The sequence below is a fragment of the Asterias amurensis genome, chromosome 1 (assembly GCF_032118995.1).
Source record: "Asterias amurensis chromosome 1, ASM3211899v1".
Lineage (NCBI taxonomy): Eukaryota > Metazoa > Echinodermata > Asteroidea > Forcipulatida > Asteriidae > Asterias > Asterias amurensis.
In genome coordinates, this window is record NC_092648.1 from 18,210,802 (window position 1) to 18,231,720 (window position 20,919).

The window sequence follows — 20,919 nt, forward strand, 5'->3', positions numbered from 1 at the left end:
ATACAGTGCACAATTTTAAAGTTGTATCCTCTACTCAATTGTATAATATGGAGACCCCAAAGGCCCGTCGACACCACCGGTGTTATTTTTAAAATAATTTTGGCTGCGAAGTTTGCAAATTTTAAATAAACCACTAATATTCCGCTCTCGGGGAAAAAGGCTTAGGGGATCACCTCAGGCATCTGCGGTTCACGCCTCCTCGTAGAATGCGCGTGCACGTGGTACCATCTGTCCTCGCCAAAGATAGTATGGTCCTTGCCTAATGATATCAACAAAACCGATGCCCAAAGAAAACAGTTGGTACAAGCACGCACAACTTTTACACAACAAACGTGTTTTTTTTGGGTGCAATGTCACAAAATATTCTTCTTTGTTTTGTAGCTTCTGACAAATAAAACTTCAGCGAAGTTACATTAACACTTGGTGCTCCAAAAAGGTTACAGTTTTAGTGAAAACAACGACAACGGTTTATGTTATGTCAGTCCATTGTGTACATTATGGGTTTAAAAAACAGCTATCAGTGATGGGCCAATTTTATTGTCTATTGGGGCCTTTTAGCTGCAAGCTAATATAATAAAGCGATGTATAAACCTGTGCAAGATGATATTTGCAATATTTATTTAGGGATACCAGAGAACAGGTTGGGTCGTATTTTAGTTATTTCTAGTAAGCTCAATTCTAATGGGGAGTCCAAATTAATTATAGGATTTGTAATATAGAGCGCCACCAAGCGCTTTTACCGGAGAGGTGGTGTTCAAAAAGCACAGTGAATAATATTATTAGTAAGAGTCGAGATTTTGAGAAAAGCAATTTGAATCTTAGCCCGGCCAGAAACGCACTGGGGGTTAACCCTGTTTGAAGCTTATTTTCAAAATGTTTTCCATCTTGCGAATTCTTTTATATCGGCGTTAGCCAATAAAACGTTTGTCATATCTTTTAAAGCGAAAATAAAAGTTAGGAAAATAAAGGGTCTTTTTCTGATAACATCGTGTTGTTATGACAGGTCATTGTGAGGACCCTTTGTCTAGTTAGATAAAGTCATTGATTTCAAGGCGATTATCACAGAAAGGAACAGCTGCATTTTGAACATGCGATGCAGAAAATGCTATAAAATACCGAGTCCTTAAATGAGCAACCACTTGACGGTAATTAGTCTTCACCCGGTGGTACTGTCAAATATCTACGATGAAGCTGTTTTTGTTGTGCATGTGTGTAGCCTTCGCTCAAGGCGGCCTGGCTACACTTCACATGGCCAAAGAGCGCGGTTTACCAAACAACTACATTGTTCAACTGAAGGTAAAGTCTATCAAGCAGTTTAAAACGTGGTTTAATTACACATTTTTGTTAATGCCTAAATTAAACAATGACGGTACAATTTAAAGTGTAGATTTTAAACCACTGTAGTCGCACAACTATTCTAGCGTGCACAATGGTTTTAGTTTCATTTGAAATCAAGAGCAAGTTGCGCAGTGCCACACTGTGCTGAATGCAATTCAGCTGTGCAGTGTAGTTAATTGCTTTACTTTTTTGAAAAAGTATTTTGTTCTTGTTGCAATTTAGTTTTTTACTTTTCTTTTCACAAATAAATAAATAATAGCTCAGCAGAAAACGGTTGATGCCGAGCGTCTAGAGACTGTTTTTTTTTCTTTTAAACATACTCATTTGTAAAACAACGGCTAATTATGTTTTAAGTGTTTTGTTTTGATCAGTTTATAATAATCCAGTCTACATACGAAGTAAATCACCGTAGAACCACCAGGTTTGATTTTCTCTCGCATAATTTCATCTTAGTACTAACTTTTTTCATTACAGGATGTAGCCGATGTGGATCAAGTGGCGGATGAGTTGGAGGGTTACTTCACTCAGATGCGAACCCCGATTGGTAAAATAAATAAGATCCGCCTGGTCATGCGCGCCCTCACTCTCAGAATCCCACCACATCTAGTCAACTATGTAAGTTAATAGGGCCATGTCACACGAGGCAATTTACAGGCAACCTGTTTCAGGCAATCTCCAGGTTAGAAAGGCATTTACATTTAAATGTTAAAATATTTTCCTTGGGGATCGTAAGACATTGAATGGAAAATTACCAAAGAGTAATTGTAGCGTGCACTGCAGTAATTGCCTCCAAGTTGCATTGAAAAGGGCCTTGTCACTTAAAGGCCCTGAAACGTTTATCTCTTGGGAAGCTCGTCTTTGCAGGAAAACGCGTTCAGCTGCTCATACTGAACCTTAAGATCTGCTTAAGTTTCTCTAAAGCACCAGTATACTGTTGAACCCGTTCTATTTTACTTTTGCAAAATGTTTGATCTTGATTATAACCGTGGGGGCTCATAACGTTAACACTGCAACTGCAATGTGGTAAAACGAACGGACTGACTGATTCAAATTGAGTCAAAGATGTTCCTAAATGTGCCTCTTATTTCCCTTCAGTTTCAGCCAGTATAAAGGATCATAGTAATCACAAAGAACACTGATATATTTTAATGAAAGGGTACATTGATCCACAACCCTACAGGGAAACACTTCCCTCTAAACGTCACAGTCATGAAAACATGACTGAATAAATAACTAAAATGACAAACTTTCCCCTAATACTGGCATGGCAGGTCCGCTCCCTGGATGCCGTTGAGTTCGTTGAACAGGACAGTCTTGGTCATATTCAAGGCCAACAGAATGGAGCTACGTGGGGCATCGATCGAGTTGATCAGCGTGATTTACCATTAGACAACACGTTCAAATATCCCGATGACTTATTAAAACTCATACTATCGATAATTCAAGTTGTACAATAACATCATTGGCTGGGAGAGGGCCAAGAGATTGGTTGGTGGCAGCACGCATCTTTTAACGGGATAAAGTTATGGTTTCCGGACCCAATTTCACGTAGCTGCTTGGTAGAATGTGTAGGATACAAGTCACAAAGTGTACACGTGTCAAAGTTTTTAGGCTGGTATCCTCATGTTGGTGTGCTTAGCTAATTTTTGTGATTTATGCATTTCTATGAAATGTGGCACCTATTGGATGACAAGTTGTACACCAATGTGCCAGGTATTGCAATGGAACAGGGGGAAAGATGTGCAGTCTTGTTACATGCATTTACATTCATCACGTGTCCTCTTTGTCTTCGTTTGTGATTTACCTTTGGTACCTCTTGAATGATTACTGTACGCGAGCCAATCAAAGCAAAAGTTGCGTTTCTTTTAACGTGAAAATGTTTCCCCAAACGCGCACGACGAGCAATAGACACGTGATTTCTGCAGAAAGACTATTTTCTATGTCAAAAAAATCCTTTCAATTTAAAACACAACATTCGATATTTATTTCCATGCAAAGATCTCGTAAGGAGACTATATTATAGGTCTACATATAGAACAGTGGTGGTATACTTGCTAAGTGTTAATTAATGGTAAATTTAAAGAACTGTTTATGCATTTATTGTATAATACTCAAACTTAAACGAAGATTGTAAATAACGCATGGCATCGTCTTATCAATGGTTTAAACACCCCACGTGACCCGCTCTCCACCAATAGGAATAGCGAAACTGTCTGAAGTATTTATGAATTGTTGTTATAACATTGATGTTCTCTAGTTCAGGGCAATGGTGTGAATGTGTATGTGATGGACACCGGCGTTAACGTCAAACACAGCGAGTTCGGGACCCGCGCCCATATGTTGTACGGCACCACAGACGACCATGGCCACGGCACTCATTACTCTGGAACTGTTGGTGGTGCGACCTATGGAATAGCCCGCCAATCAACCATTCAGAGCGTCAAGATATGCAATCAACACGGTAGCTGTACCAAGAGTGCCTTTGTGCTTGGTTAGTTTTCTGATGTTTTTATTTCAAGCAACAACTAATCGTATTCAAATTTGAACCTTGATAACAGTTTTGCACCAAACGGCAACAAAAACATTAGTTTACATAAAACGGACTCGAGGCATTGCATTGGTCTCAACGTTTCGACTAGCTCAGAATTCCGAAAAATCTACTCCGCGGTTCTCAAACGAACATCGTCTACCAAGCAAGTACAGATATACACATGGTCTGACCGCACACCAAATACAGCGATTTTACTGCTTCCATAAAATGCTTTTAGGTGTTGATTTTCCCCACAGGTTCTGACAGTGTCAAGGCCCACAATCAGAGTCCAAAGGGAGTGGTCTCAATGTCCCTCCATTATGGAGCTTCTAAACTAATTGACAATGCTGTGACTGCTCTTTGGGATGCCGGCTATGTAATTTCCGTTGCTGCTGGAAATAAAGACGCCGACTCGTGCCACTACTCGCCGCAAAGAGTCGTAAACGTAAAGTTGGTCTGCATATTTCGTGCGTTAATAACAATAATTTACTAGACATGTAGAGTAGGTAAAGGCACATTCAAACCAAGAGAAAAAAACACAGGGCAATAGGGTCCACGGTTCGGGAAAGATCCACAGTTGGAAAGCGTGTACAAAACCAATGGGAGTTGTTGGTATATATATGCTCTCTATGCCTCACCTTGTATTGTGACGCTAGTTTGAAATGAGTTTTAAGGGTTGGGGAAAGGTGGGGGAGCCCGTGCAGTTTCTTTGTGTCCTACTGCAGTTCAAATCCACGCCTGCTTTTAAAATGCTTTACTTTTGCTGATTCGACAGACAAACACCGTTGGGGCAACGGATGATAGCGATGCAAGAGCTTACTTCTCCAACTACGGTACTTGCGTTGACATCTTTGCTCCCGGTGTTGACATCTTAAGCGCCGGCTACGCAACTACCACTGGCACTGCTATCATGTCCGGAACATCCATGGCCTGCCCCCACGTATCAGGTCAAGTACTCGTCTGTTTGCATTTAATGACTCACATTTTCCTGCTTCGCAGTTCAGGTTTTTGTTTTACTGGACAAAACATGCGAGGCCCGTTTTTTACCCGAAAGTTTCTGAAATAGGCCTAAAACCAATATTATTGCGTTTTAATGATGCAATTCTGATATTTACCATTTATATATATTACAAAGGCACAAGTAAATATGGACGACAATTTTCTAGGTTGGCTGGTGCACACACCAGCCAAATTGGAATAAGAATGCTCTTGAAGGCGACACGGAAGTACTTTACAAACGTTACAAACACATGACGTTATTTTGTATTTTTATTTAGGAGCTGCAGCCCTTTATGTAAGTAAAGCCAACACCGAAACGCCGCAACAGATCAAAACTAGAATGTTGAGCGACTCAACGCTTAATAAAGTTACTGATGCGAAGGGAAGTCCAAACAAACTACTGTACATCGGAAATGTAAGTACACAACGTCCTTCATATTGAGATCATGGGAAGATGTATAGACTTGAACTCAAGACGTTTGCTGAAGATCATACGTAAATGCGGTGTTTGTTTGTTTGTCTGTCTGTCTGTCTGTTTGTTTGATTGATTGTTTGTTTGTTTGTTTGTTTGTTTGTCTGGTTGGTTGTTTGTTTGTTTGTTTGTTTGTTTGTTTGTTTGTTTGTTTTTTGGTTTGTTTTTTTGTTAGTTTGTTTGTTTGTTTGTGTTTAGAGGTGTAGCTTGTAGATTACAATCCGACCAGAGCCAATGGCAAATACCACTAGATAACAGTTTCTATCTACGCAATGAAGTAAATACTTCAAAACAATTTCCAGATTTGTGTGTTATGTGAAGACACAATCTGTTTTATGAGAAAGTAGGCGAGATGAACCTCTCTGACATATGTTATAACCATGTATTTACTATTTTTCCCGCTGTTCTTGTATTTTTATCACAGATTTAAGTCATCACATCGTTGAACAACTCGGAGTGGTTTTCAACACCGTATGGACCAGAGCAGTTACCAGCGATTTTCACTTATTACTTACTTAAATGCATTAACTGAAATATCTCAACATGATGTAGGTTTCAGTAAAAAGTTTAACTGTCCTTAAAACAAAATTGTGTACCTTTTATCCGAAAGCATGTAGCCTATACTTAATATAAAAAAGGAAAAATGCAGATTCGTGAAAATTTCTTCGTCTGAAGTAACCCATTTGATTAAAATCTATATTGAAGACAACAATGTTTTGCTTTGCACCATTTCTTTGAGTCGTTTACAAATCACAGTTGGACACTGTGTAAATATTTATACCAGTTTTCCTCTTGTGACCCCGACAAAGGTAAAATTATTGTTCAATTTTTGGAAAGTATCCATTGTCTTAAACTGACTTAGATACGGCTTAAATTAGTCAAAGTGGTCGCAGTTCTTATTTGATTGTAAGCAAAAGTCGTAAAGCAGTAGCTGTAGCTACTATCGTGGACAAAAATATATGAGCGAAACGTGAATTGTTTCTGCGTGAAATGATATTCCTCTCGCAAACGAGTATGTCGATGCAAATTATACAGTTATATATTTCAGAATTTTATTTATTCGGTTGTAACGTTCAACATTACTTTACACTATCCTGATTGTGTATGGGAAATATGACAAACAATTGCTGTTATTATCTTGTCTTATCTTTACACTTTACCCAGTAGGCGCAAAATCACTCAAAATATTCTATATAAACGCAGCCGGCGCTATTCCATAACTTTTCAGGAGCGATAATAACAATAATGTCTACAGACACATTGTCAAACTGCATAGAGATAAGTTTTGATACGTCAGGAGAAAACAAAACTTTCAACACTCGGCCAAAGATAAAACCAAATTGTGAAAAAAAGCCTCACCTTCCTTAGTTTGCCTTAGCAAAATAGGATGTAGGTCTAAACATTTTCAATTATAACTAAAATTATGCATCGCCCTATTATTGTCAATGACAAGCAACATCTGAATGGTCGCATGAACGAGGCTACCGAAAACTGGTAGGCCTTTATGAGCCAAAGGTTTCTATTAGTTCTTTATTACTGGACTTGCAGATAAAAGGTATGTATTTTATACAATGACTCCTGCCACTACTCTCCTCGAACCAGTCTCATACAGTTATTTTTATGTCCGCTAATAAGGCCGGCCTCTTGATATTAAAGGGAGCCACCAAGAGTACCACCAAGAACTTGCTTTGACATCATTGTTTTTCTCTATTGTTTTGAAGATGTTAAAGCTCTGAAAATCTCAGTTAATTTAATGACTTTATCCACAAACGCATTGGTAATTTACATCACTGTATAGAGACATATCCTGTTCTTTCCTGTGTATCTGTAACATCCTTCCAGATATCAATATATACACACATCAATAAATATTATCCAAGATCCCAACTCAAAGAAAGCAAAGCTTTGGAGCAGGGAATAGATTGCTTTATCATAATAACAATATAAATACACTAGTTCTTACATGTATGGGTTTACATTAGTGCCCTGGGCATTGGTCCAATAATCATCATTTAACCTTTCTCAGCTCCCTGGGGAGTATACAGCCCTGAGTTGCCGTATGGCGCTAGCAGCTTTTTCATACACAATATCAACCTCTACCTTCGAAGATACCCATTTATACCCTCGGGTAAGGAGAAGCAATTATAGCAAAGCATCTTGCTCAAGAACAAAAGTGGCTAGTGCCATGCCTTGGTTTCAAACCCACACTCGGATGTGATTTGAACCACCAGAACTTGAACTTGATGCTCTTAACCACTAGGCCATGACACCCTACACAGTCTGCCATTCACATGTTTAAGATATCTACCATAGAACGAGAAAAGTCATGTATTTGAATCTTACTAAAGAGGTATCTTTTTAACTTGATCTGAACAGCATCGATAAACAGTGTTCTTGGCAAGTAGCTTTAAAAGATCTAGCCTTTCAGACATCTGCTGTACAACCCCATGATGTCTGTGGAGTTTTTTTCACAATAAAGGATCGAAAGGTGGCGACTAAATGATGCTTCATTCAACAGTTACATAACTTGTCTCATGTTCTTATCTTGACCACCATTCCTTGCCCCGTGCCGGTAAAAGGTTTCCCTCACACACACAAGCAGGGATTTCTTTTCAGGGTCTTGCAAACTTAAAGAAGACTGACAGTCAAAAGGCTACAACTTCATCTCCTCAACGTCAGCTGCTTTTTGTTCATCCATCGAAGAAATTCTCAAAATACTTTTGAAAGACATGTTTTCCCATCATGCCAATTCCTCGGCCTGCTGAGAGTTTGCTCATCTTAATCGTCTTAAACGTCTTGTTTTAGAGTCTCTCTTTCAGCTTGACTAACTTCTGTCTAGGAAGACTTTATCTTTAGTGAGAGTGGTGAGCAAGTCTGTTGAAATCGACCTGAAAAAAAGACAAATTGAACTCATTAGAAACATACAAAATGCACTGATATTGCTCTCCAGAACCACCTCTTTTACATGCATTGCACAACACACAAGACCTTTACACCCCCATCCAAAGGGCACGGCAATAATGACTTAGTGTCTTGCTTAAGGAAACAATTGCCACATATGAGATTTGAACCCACACTCTGCTGATTAGAAACAACGAAGCTAGAGTCTGGTGCTCTGAACAGCTTGGCCATGACACACCACTTAGTTGTAAATCTACACATTATTACCCACAAGGGAAATCACCATACCCAAAAAAGTGTATGGTGACTTTAGTGTTGTTACCTCTTAAAACATCATTTGAAAATGGAAACCTGACAATACAGCAGTCCACAAAAAGTAACAACTTACCTGAGTGCATAGTTTGGAACAGCAACTGAACAAAGTACAAACAGTTGATACATGTCCGAATGGATGGCGTAACATTTGTGGTCTTTTGCGTGCATATACGTCTCTTTTACCATATGAGTAAACGTGGCTGGAATGTCTCCCGATGGATCTTGAAAGATAGCAAATATGCTGGGAGTAAGTTATTGTTGTGTCTATGAGAATGGCACTCAATGAGTTTAGCCGAATAAATAATTGCTAAAGGTATTTTATTAGCTAATTTATATATATTGTTTTCATATATTGTATGCTACTGCGCCAGGAGCGTCACTGGGTGACGGACATGTGCGCTATATAAGAAGCCACAGTTATTATTAATTATTATTATTATTAAATTTATTTATTTATCTATTGACAGCTGTAAACTGCTACTAACAGTACCAGGTATCATCAAATAAGAAATAAGAAAGCATAAACAGCATTAAATAAGCTAATATTTAAACACTTAAGAGAACCATAAATCGTAAAACAAAAAGAAATAACAAATATAAATACACATGTTAATAATTCAACAAAATGCAAATCATAATTCAAATGTCTTAAACACATGAAAATGAAGATCCACATCAATAATCAGGAAAGAAAAACAAAGTAAGCATGAAACAATAAAGAATTATGTAAAATGGGGAGAAAACAAGCAAATCAGCAAGCAGACATCTACAAATATCACTTCAGAAGAAAATGTACATAGAAGAAGTTACAAACACATCACACATCCCCTGGAGTCGGTTGTAGGCAGACGAGATTCTTGAAACAAAGCCTTATTTGGTCATCTCAACACGACTCCAGGGAACATGCAAAGTAGTCTAATGTGACGCTGAGGAACATGTGTACAGTAAGAGTTGGCAGCAGTTAAATTGAAGTGGTTGTGATTGTGTAAACACAGAAACAAACAATCATTAACCATTCTTCTTTTATGAACAACAGTTTTAACCTTTGATACAGCTGTATTAGTGGGAATAATGGTGTTCTTATTAGAATCCTCACTAAACAAAAAAAGTAAATGAAAATGGAATTAAAAACAACAGTACAGTGTTCAAAAAGAGGCATGATACTGTTGCAGTAAAAAGAACCCCAAAACTGTTAATTCTTGAAAACCAACCATTCGTTTTGGTCTTCTTGACTTTGTAATTGACATGATACACAGAATTAAGTTTACAATCAATAAAAATACCAGGGTTCTTTTGTACATTGACAGATTGATTAAGACAATAGGCTGTAACACAATGATCATTCACATAGTAATTTAAAAGGGAGGGATTCTTTTAGAAAAGCCGAACAAAACTGGTCCCTCTTTTACACAACTCTTCCCATACAAAGCTCTGCTCTCACCTTTTCTTTGTGGACTATGGCATGCTGGGAAAAGTGTTCCTACTGTGTTCCTGTAGAACGAGTTCAGGACCTGTCTTCTGCGAGTGTGTGTCAAAGGTCGTCTGTCTGCCGCACTACCTTCTTGTATGGGTAATCGACAGCTTGACAGACACTTGTGCTGGTCAGTATTTACAATCAGAAACCTAATAGGATACAGGAAAATACAGATATGAATAATAATAATAACTGTACTTGTAAAGCACCAAAATGCCAAAGGATACAAGGCGCTGAAGGAAGTAGGAGAACAAGTCAGAACACAGACAAGACAACCAGCTATGAAGAGGGGGAAAAGGTGGGTTTTGAGAGCACATTTGAAGGCTGGGACACTGTTGGAGTTTCTGACACTTTTCTGACACTATGTGTAGGTGGCAGCAGACTTTACTATGTACAATTCAAGGTTGAATGCCAAGAATTATACAAACAATAAAAGTTACTCAGAATGTCTGCTACAAGCTTCTTAATCTCTTACTCATCTACTGTCTGTTTTTAAACAAAATAAAAGGTCAATCCTGAAATTGAAATAAACAGTAATCAGTGAAGAGGATTTCTATGGGGGACCATTTGTATAAAGGAAGAATATAAAAGTATTGGTTACTAACCAGCAATACATTTCATGCATGCAGACAATGCATCATAAAATTTAAAACAAAGTATTTAAAACAAGAGAAGTTATCAATTGAAATGAAATGGGCAAAATTCAAACACACTAATAAAGACCTTGGCTATTCCAAAGTACTTAAACTAATCAATACACAGGAGGACAAAACACAGATATTATTGATCCAATGACAACATGAATTCAGAGGGGAGAGGTTACCACCATAATGCATCCCCAGCAAGATCTTCAGCATATGGCCCTTCAAATATTTCAAAATATAAAAACAGTGGTGAACAGTAACAATGAACATGACAAGAGGGGAGAGGTTACCAGTACATGCACCCTTCATCAGACACTCAGCATCTGACATTTACAATTATCAATTACAGGCAAATTTAATTATGCATGCATTTAAAACACACCTCATGGCCATTGTACATGTACATTTAAAACTGCAGACACCAACATAAATGCAATGGTAAAAATACACAAAGAACAAGAAGTAGAGAGATAGCATGATGATGCCATGATAACACAGATATCTAAGTGTTTTCATCAAGTTTATCTGGCATTTAAAACAGGTTTATTTTTAAATTAATAAATAAGTCTTTAGTACCCTCTTTGAGACCACTGAAATTAGATTTTTAGATATTTCCTCACCCAAGAATCCCAGAATCTATACTGAGACTCTTTGGTACATATTGACCAGCGACTGCAGCCTTCTGACACGCCCGCAGCGACTCAACATGTGACCGCCAAGCTGCTTCAACCAATGAGGTCTCTGCCTCAGCCAGAGTGGGCGTGGCCAAACAGAGGACACTGACAACGACGCCCGGGAGGAGACTTATGCTAAGAAGACGATGAGGAGTCTAGTTAGGTTTGAGAAACAAAATGAATAAGAAAAGAAGTTTAATACCCAATATCAAGTAACTGAGAACCCTCCTACTGTCTGACTTAGTATTGTTGCGAAACCATTGTGGGCGTGGCCAAACAGAGGACACTAACAACGACGCCCGGGAGGAGACTTATGCTCAGAAGACGATGAGGAATCTAGTTAGGTTTGAGAAGATGTTTAATACCCAATATCAAGTAACTGGAAACCCTCCTACTGTCTGACTTAGTATTGTAGCGAAACCATTGTGGGTGTGGCCAAACAGAGGAAACTGACTGACTGATTACAAAGGTTTTAACTTTGGTTTTACCTTTGGACTTGCATGAGGTAAATAGATCGGAACATCACTTGAAGTTCCTGAGGGTAAAGTGTCGACGAAAGACGCCAGCAGCACCTTCTCTTGGCCAGTAAGATTCCACCATTTATCTGTAGCTACTACAAGATGACCATTACAGTGTAAACAGCCAAAGGTGCTATCTGCATTGTTGACAAAGGATTCAAGTGGCTCCTGTTGACAACAAATGAAGAGGAACTTTGATATTAAAAGTACTGTACAGGATTGATTTTAAGGATAAAAAAAAACATCATTGTTTAAGTTTAGCCTGCTCATTTCTGCTGAGCAGAAAATCGTTAAGCTTTTTTTCTGCTTAAAGGCAGTGGTAATTATTGGTAATTACTCAAAATAAGTATTATCATAAAACCTTACTGGTGACGGGTAATGGGGAGCTGTTGATAGTTTAACACATTGTGAGGAACTGCTCCCTCTGAAGTAAGGTAGTTTTCGAGGAAAGAAGTAATTTTCCATGAATATGATTTCGAGACCTCAACTTAGATTTTGAGGTCTCGAACTCAAACATCTGAAAGCACACAACTTCATGTGACAAGAGTGTTTTTTCTGTCATTATTATCTCACAACTTTGAAGACCAATTGAGCTCAAATTTTCACAGGTTTGTTATTTTATGCATATGTTGAGATACACCAAGTGAGAAGACTGGTCTTTGACAATTACCAATAGTGTCCAGTGTCTTTAAGCAATTTTTTTCTGCTGAGGCAGCTCTATGAAATTTGGCCCAGACAAAGCTTGGGTCTAGTGAACTAGACCGCTCGGCCAAGACATGACACAATATAAATGGAAGAAATGGAGCAACCCTCACCTGCAGTGTTGAATTCTCTGGAGAGGCGATTACATCCACAGCTTCACACACAGAACCAAAGAATTCTGTGCTGACTAAAAGTGAATCAATCACCCCCAGGCAAACCTGCAGGCAAGATATCAACATATCAAATTAATAATCAGTGTTTCAATTTCATTACACACAAAAGTCTGTTATTATCAAACAAATAGATAAAAGTGAGACACATCCCACAATGCACATCCCCTATCTCCCTTTTTCGACCATTTTGGGTGCCAATTCCTGTGTGTACATTTAACTCCCAAAATAGAAGACGGGAAAGCATGTGTATTAAAGTAAACTGCGCATTGTGCAAGGGGTCAAACTGTCTGTTTATTCAGGAAAAGAAAAGAAAAGAAAAGGGTTCAAAAGATTCAAATTGAAATTTGAGAATCAATAAGAAAACAGAATACATTAGGAGTACTTCAACACACTTTTCCCTTCAAATTAGTGATAAGTGTTTGAAATCAATGACTTACTTTTAAGTCTCTTCTCAGACGTTCCACATTTTTGATGTTTTCTAGAGTATCCAGACCTATAAACATCACCTGCAAGCAAATGATAAATAATACAACTAATAATAATAGCAACTCATTCTTATTTAGCGCATTTAACACAAGTGCCCTGATCAGTGGGCCGATAACATTCCTGTAATCTTTCCCAGCTCCCTGGGGAGTATACAGCCTCGGCTGTCAAAGGCTTTGTTCAAACACACTATTTACCTCTACCCTCGCAGGTACCAATTTAGACCCCAGCAACAAAAGAAGACATTAAGCATCTTTCTCAAAAGGACACAAGCGTCAAGACCACGACTCTAACCCTCGCAGGTACCAATTTAGACCCCAGCAACAAAAGAAGACATTAAGCATCTTTCTCAAAAGGACACAAGCGTCAAGACCACGACTCAAACCCATAACCCATTGATACGTTATCTAGTCAAGTATGTTTGGATGTACCCAAACTAAAAAGTGCCACAACCAACCAAAGTATGTAGAAAGGTTTGCGAAACACCATGTAATAATAATCTCTATATGAGTTGGGGTGGTTCTGAAAAGAACCGTTGGTTTCAACTCAACATTTCAATCAGTATGCTCTGATCGTCCTCTGGAGAAAGTTCCAAACCTGCTGTCGATTTCACAAAACTCTTCCTAACTTAAGACTAATCTTAATATTTAGGACGAGTCCCAACCCTGCACTGTAGCATGCAGACCTTAAGATTAATCCTAAGTTAGGACGAGTTACTCGTCCTAACTCGAGATAAGACGAGTCCTAACTCTTTGTGAAATCGACTGCTGGTCTTCTCCAGTAATACTGATCAAAACGTTGAGTTGAAACCATCGGTTCTTTTCAGAACCACCCCGACTCATTGAGAGATTATCGTTATATGTGTTACCGCAAACCTTTCTATATCAAATTTCCTCCATGCAAATGTTTCAAATCCTACCTACCATAGTATGGAAGATGTGGTCTAGTAGTGTATTAAGATGAATGTCACTGCATCCATCATCAGGCATAATGAGAACTAATGTAACGCTATGGAAGCAAACACAGACAAATGGCAATAAGAATTGGTCACCCTGGGTCCAATGGTTAGACTGCAGGACTTGCAATCACAATCACTTGCAATCACATTTTCCTTTTGTGGGTTCGAATCCCCCCAGATAACTGCTGATTTCACAATGACTAGAAAAAATATTGTCCCTGGTCTAGTTACTAAATCACAATTTTTTTATTTGTGCCATTTGATTATCATAGACGAACAAATGTTTGTATGAGAGAGATTGGCTGTTGTCAGCTTGGTGTTTATACACCCTTGTGGGAGTTTGCCGAGTTCCCTTAATGGGAAGATCATTCAAACAAACAACAAACAAGAACTCACTGGAGGAAGTAACTGGTAAAACTTTGCTTCCTTACGTATTACAAGCAATTGATGCAACGCCCTGTGAAATTTCAAGTTTTTAGCACCATGGTATCACTGTCCAATAATATAAACATCACATATAATCATGGAGGAATAATAATGTAGGAGATACAATGTACAAAAAAGGGTAACAAAGAGGGAAGACAAAGGTCGTTTAAGACCAGTTCTCATTTCAAATCATGCAAAATAAATGACTTTTTTTAGTGAGTGCAAATTTGTGTTTACCTTTCATGGAACACTTTCCATACCACTTTGGCTTCTTCTGTCGTAGTACTCTGTAAACCAACGCCGTGATTTTGAGCGAACATCTGAACTCCATACAGCATGCCTTGCTCCGCAAACGCCAACTAGATAAAATAAAAATGTGTATGTTATTAAAGTTACTCCTTAGGTTTGTTCCGCTTATTAAAGAAAATAAGCAGCTAATTTTTTTTAATGTTTTGATATGAATAAACAAACTCCACTGTCACAATATAATAAGGCTGATAACTAAGTACTCCGTTTAGTTTTTCTTTTTTTATATAAAATATAGTAGTACAGTAGGCCTTCATGCATGATTTAGTGCTGGCTTACAACAATCATAATGGGCCTCACCCCCAGTCTTTAAAGGAACACGTTGCCGTGGATCGGTCGAGTTGGTCTTTGAAAAGCGTTTGTAACTGTTTTGTATAAATTACATATGGGTAGAAAGATGTTGTAAAAGTAGAATACAATGACCCACACAGACATGCCTCGAAATTGCACGGTTTTCATTTTACCTCGTCGACTAACACGGTCGGCCATTTATGGGAGTCAAATTGTTGACTCCCATAAATGGCCGACCGTGTTAGTTTGCGCAGTAAAAGGGAAACCACGCAATTTTGAGGCAAACTTGTGTAAATAATTGTATTCTACTTTTAAAACATCTTTCCAACCATATGCATTTAATAAAAAACGGTTATAAACGCTCAGTTATAGACCAACTCGTCCGATCCAAGGCAACGTGTTCCTTTAAGTGTTCTTTAAGTCATGTAAGTTGGCACAGAAACTGGAAGCAAGAAGAAGAACAACCTGGCTTATGGGCAAACTTTCCACCCAACTTTACTTTCCATATCCTGCTGCCACCCTTTTTTCACTCATTTTTACCTCCATGTTGTTACAAAAAGGAATTCTCATTTGAGTAAAATTAGATAATATTCCATTTCATATCACAGATGAAAAAGTGGTGGCAGGATGCCAACAATTTTTTCCTTCCATTTTTTGCAAACATGATTAGATATAGAAGAGCTGAGGGTGAAAATTTAATACAATATTTAATGTTAATACAATAATATAAGTCAATTCTTTGTTCAACCCCAAAAATCATTTCAAAATTTACCCAGTAAGTTTGTTTCCCTTGTGGTTTATATTGAATGATATCTCAAACAAAAAGTCGCATCCCCTTAAGGTGATCCCCTGGCATGCTGCCTGCCGCTTCCCATGTTCTATATCGTAATTTAGGTGTGATCCCTGGCTACACGGCAGTATGGCTTCTGACTGGCACCCCCCCCCCCCCCCCCCCCGACGAAGATATTGACAAAATAGGGACACCGCCAATCGGTAGAGCGCCGGCACGTTTCCGGAGGTCGTTGGTTCGAATCCCACTCTAGTCAATTCTTTGTTCAACCCCCAAATTCATTTCAAAATTTACCCAGTAAGTTTCCCTTGTGCTTTATATTGATATGACTTGACACATGACAGAGAACATGGAGAAGAGGGGTGGGACTAGCCCACCTTGTTGAGCTGCTAATGGCTCCGCTTTTAACATCGGTCTCATCACTGTCACAGTGACAGTGATGAGACCTATGTTAAAAGCGGAGCCATTAACAGCTCATCAAGGTGGACTAGGGTGGGACACGTTATTTATTTTTGGGTTCAGTTATTTTGACAATTTTAATAATTATTAATTATGTTTTAAATGCTCTCTTTGTTACTCACGGCTTTTGACTGCCCCTTGGATCTTGTAAACAACGGAAGTCCACCATCATTAGTGAGACAAACTAAGTAAATTGACGAGTTGTCGTCCATTTTCATGTTGTTTTTCTGATGGTCAGCTGGTTGTTTCAGTGAATTTCAGTGAAAAAGTTTGGCTACCACAAAATTGAAATAGCGCCCCCAATTGACAGTGTTTTGACAATGTACCTTACCGTAAAATGTGTCGCTTCCATTTACGACACCAAATCCTAGAAAATTCTGCCGTCCTGAAGCACAATGCTAAGGAAATACTATCGCGACCAGCAAATTCTGTCGTTCTTTGTTGCAGGGAAATAAGACGCTTTCCTCTCCAAAACACGGACGAAACTTAAAAAAACTTTTAACAAGCTGTAGCTGTAGTAGCCATGGAACCTCTCCAGTATGACACTTTGTTTAGCTATTTGACCAATGGAAAGTTTCCTTCAAATGTATCCAGAAAGAATGATAAAGACACTCTACGGAGAAAAGCAAAACACTTCGCGATTAAAAACGACGTGATGTACTTCAAGCATCAGAAAAATAACAAGGAATGCCAGGTTTGTTTACATATCGACTTCCTCCCACGTGTTGATGTTGGTAAACATTGGAAGAGTTCTTGATCTTAGAAAAAACTTTGATTTGTTGACCCGAATATGTATAATTATGTGAGTAAATTTCTTGAAAGCTAATTCCAAATATGAAAGTAATGTACTTTTTCAAAAAGTTTTTGTTGTGTATTGAAAAGCTGAAATAAAAAACTGACTATCAAATTTAACCACTAGAAATAATTTATGCACATGCCCCCGTTAACTTTTTAAATTTAAAAACAACAGTTAAACACGTGGAGTTTTATGTTTTTGGAAGGGACATTTGTGCATATTAATCTTTTTGGTTATTTAGCTGTAGTTTTGCTTAACTCATTTTAACTGTGTTTTTTTCAGTCTGCAGACTTCTTTGTGATCTTCATACGTGTTTTGTTGACGGATGATGTTTTTTTTGTTTAATTAAATGGTCATGATGACTGCTCTATTCTGCATGCTGTTATACATAAATTAAAGCTTACAGTTTCCCATAAAATTTCCCACAAAATTTCCCCAACTAAATTCCTCTTCACTTTGTCCTCATTCTTTAACATTAGAGATGGTTTTTGTTTTCGTTCACAGGTCATCACAAGAGAGCGCATGCAGGGAGTCCTACATGCTTGCCATATTGACAGTTTAGGAGGTGGACATGTTGGGAGAGACAGGACACTAGCGAGGGTTGAAGAGCGTTTCTATTGGAGAGGAATGGTTGATGATGTCAAGGACTACTGCAGAACGTGTGATTACTGCCAAAGATCAAATGGGTTAGATTTTTTAGTCCAATCTATTTTTTTGTGAAATAAATGATGAGAAGAAAGTTGACGATTCATATTTATACTAGTTTCTTTCTTATTATCCACACCTGCCCCCCCCCCCCCCCCCTCATGCAAAGCTTCAAACTTCACTAATGATCATGAAAAGGATGAGGTTTAAGGCCTTGACTTGACCCCAGCAGTTCAAAGAAAATGTGTGTGACTGTACAAATCAAAAGGCGAGACAAACAACAAAATTGCTGAAGAATCAAAAAGGCATCTGGTTTTTTTACAAGCAGCTGCTGGAGGGTGTGTTAATAATTAGTAGGAGCATTTGATATGATAAGCATAAAAATTTATCACAAAATGTTTCATTTGCTACTCATCACCATTTGCTTCTCAAAGCATTCAGTATGCACAAAATAAGCTTCCATGACTAAATTCGTTCCCTGACTTGATAACTTTGGATGACCTCTAACTGCAAATCTATGACTTTTCTTTTCCTCATTGATTTTTGTTTTCTTTTTGCAAAACAGGAAACATAAAGATAGTCCCGGGCGCCTCCCGATTCCTCAAAAAGAAGAAGTTTGGCACACCATCGGCGTGGATTTACTCGGACCACTGTCAGAAACACAAAGAGGGAATAAGTTCATAGTCACAGCTTCTTGTCTATTCTCAAAGTGGCCGGAAGCAGCCCCTCTCAAGGAAAGAACCAGTGAGGGTGTCGCCGAGTTCCTCTTTCAGTGTTTCACAAGACATGGCTGCTGCTGCATCAAGATCAGTGAGGAAGATAGTGAGTTTGTTGAGGAGGTAGGTACAGATTTTATGGCAAAGTGGTCTACACAGGGCTCGGAAATTAAAACTGGATCGCAGGCCCTAGGCCATTTGATTATAGCCTCGGGCCAGTACAAAACTTATGACCCAAATCCGGCGGTCTTGTGCTTTTGATGAACCGTAACACCTCACTGCATTCTAAATTTTAACTGATAAGTACAAATATCTTTTAATTCTGTTGAGTATTGAAGTATTACCAATAAGACAATGAGATAAATCTTCTCTTAGTGTTTGTTCTAAAAACAGCTCAAATGTGAAACTATTTAGATGTGTTCTTCTTATTTTGATATCAGTCTCCTAAAAGATTCTCTGGTCCAGTTTAGGTTTTGAGCTACAAGACCTGCAGTCTTTGGATTTTTTTCCCGAACAATGGAGCCTTGGTGTAATGCACTGGACTTAAAATAATGTTGGCAAAGTGATCAGAGTATGGCCAGATCCCTGCAGTTCAAATCCCTGTCAGGGAAACTAGAATTGCTTCTGTTCACCAAGGAGTAAATGGGTACATGCGAGTGCATAGATGGTTCTTGTGATTGATTTAGCAGAAAATTGCCATACCCAACAGCCACTTTCTCAAGGATATTTAGAATTTTGAATGCATGTTTGACTACTTTTTAATATTCCTCTTGAGGTAGTGGTTCTAAGACGCTTATTATTGACCCTTAGAAATAATTTGGTGTATTTTTTTCACACAGGTCAACAACGTGCTATGTCGTCTTATTGGTGTCAGCTCCAACCTTACTTCTGTTCACATCCCAGGTACTAAAATGACTGGCTTTAAGTTTAATAAGACCCTACAAGAACAACTGGTGAAGTTCGTCAATGAAGAAAAACAGGACTGGGATTTGTACCTGGATGCCATACTCTTCTCTTATCGTATTTCAATGCAAGAATCAACCCAGACAACGCCATTCAACCTTATGTATGGTAGACAGGCTAGGCTTCCCCTTGAATTTACCAAGCACAGCAAAACAGACAAGGAGACCAAGGTGGAGAAACTTGACCTCAGTGAGCATATTAATAAGATGATCAAGATCAGGAAAAGAGCTCTGGATAACACACTGAAACGGAAGAAGTGTAGTGAGCAGAACCATCTGCAGTACACCGTTGGAGCGTTAGTGCTCATCAGGAATGCCAAGAAGCACACACATAGAGGCTCTATGGTGGGTTTCAACTGGAACGGACCCTTCTGCATTCACAAGGTCGTCGACGATGGAAAGTTCCAAATCTGTAAGATTTATGATTGCGCTGAGGTTCTCGACGAGCTCTACGATCTTGACAACTTAAAGTTGTACCACCAGAGAGATGGGGTTGGTTTCGATGACCAAATTATTGAGGGTGCCTCCGATACCTCAGTTGAGGTGTCAACTACACCCCAAACATCGATTGAGGTACTACCTCAAACGGTCACCAATATAACAGAAGAATCCCTCGCATCTATTGAGGTATCAACCTGTAACTCAAGTCAAACTCATCAGAATATGGTAGCAGCACTCGACGAACCTCAAACAGCCTACGTACCCTCTACAGATACCGAGGTGTTGATTGTAACCTCAACTCAAATGGAGGCACTTATTGACATGTCTGAGGAGCATCCAGCATGTAGTGAGGCACCATCCTCCACATCTGTTGGGGTGTCTGCTTTAAACCAAACCTCAGTGCCGGAATCTATTGAGGTATCTATGCCGTCCCACCCGGAGGACACTATCACATTGGAGGACACAGTGGACATTGTTATCAACACGTTGGTTGAAATGTCAGGCTAAATGAAACTGATAAAGGTGGTTTTTATACTAAAATTGTATTTTTTAAACTGACGGACGCATTATTCTTCGCTTCTTCGTTCACAGGTTAATTACAAACAACAGTGTGTCCAAAAGTTTGACAGATTAAAATTCCATTATAAAAAAAAAGTGTTATACCCTTGTCTACAATTACAACCTGTAGACATTTATTCTATAAATTTGATTTTAAACTGAATTCGACTTTCAGGTTATTCTTTTCTGACCCACCCCCAACTTCGAAAAATTGACTAATCTGAATGGAGGCACTTATTGACATAAAAACAAATTTGGCAGTTCTTGTACACTCAATTGGGGACTTTTGGGATGCTAAGTGGCAGCAGACTTAGCGGGTAAATCCCTTGTTCTTGGTAATGTGCGCAA

The 20,919-nt window shown here is 38.6% G+C and overlaps 2 protein-coding genes across 2 annotated transcripts; one reads left to right on the forward strand and one right to left on the reverse strand.

Moving 5' to 3' along the window:
• Positions 1–1,185: 1,185 nt before the first annotated feature.
• LOC139944745 (aqualysin-1-like) lies at positions 1,186–5,333 on the forward strand. The gene is made up of 8 exons (XM_071941815.1): positions 1,186–1,296; positions 1,813–1,953; positions 2,610–2,736; positions 3,180–3,196; positions 3,601–3,829; positions 4,126–4,313; positions 4,644–4,815; positions 5,146–5,333. The coding sequence occupies exons 1-8, from the start codon at positions 1,186–1,188 to the stop codon at positions 5,307–5,309; spliced, it is 1,149 nt and encodes a 382-aa protein (XP_071797916.1). The 3' UTR covers positions 5,310–5,333.
• Positions 5,334–5,978: 645 nt separating this feature from the next.
• On the reverse strand, positions 5,979–16,716 carry LOC139948489 (protein fuzzy homolog). The gene is made up of 10 exons (XM_071946650.1): positions 16,576–16,716; positions 14,845–14,966; positions 14,147–14,231; positions 13,178–13,246; positions 12,681–12,785; positions 11,836–12,033; positions 11,294–11,502; positions 9,997–10,178; positions 8,629–8,776; positions 5,979–8,227 (listed from the first exon to the last, which is right to left on the reverse strand). Exons 1-10 carry the CDS (start codon positions 16,669–16,671, stop codon positions 8,164–8,166), a joined length of 1,278 nt encoding a protein of 425 aa, XP_071802751.1. The 5' UTR covers positions 16,672–16,716; the 3' UTR covers positions 5,979–8,163.
• Between the last annotated feature and the right edge of the window lie 4,203 nt (positions 16,717–20,919).

Coding starts and splice junctions, on each gene's coding strand:
- LOC139944745 (XM_071941815.1), top strand. CDS start 1,186: ATGAAGCTGTTTTTGTTGTGCATGTGTGTAGCCTTCGCTCAAGGCGGC. Junction 1,954..2,609: donor CACCACATCTAGTCAACTAT/GTAAGTTAATAG, acceptor CTGGCATGGCAG/GTCCGCTCCCTGGATGCCGT. Junction 4,314..4,643: donor CGCCGCAAAGAGTCGTAAAC/GTAAAGTTGGTC, acceptor CTGATTCGACAG/ACAAACACCGTTGGGGCAAC.
- LOC139948489 (XM_071946650.1), bottom strand. CDS start 16,671: ATGAAAATGGACGACAACTCGTCAATTTACTTAGTTTGTCTCACTAAT. Junction 14,232..14,844: donor TGGAAAGTGTTCCATGAAAG/GTAAACACAAAT, acceptor TTGCTTCCATAG/CGTTACATTAGTTCTCATTA. Junction 12,786..13,177: donor GTCTGAGAAGAGACTTAAAA/GTAAGTCATTGA, acceptor TCTTGCCTGCAG/GTTTGCCTGGGGGTGATTGA.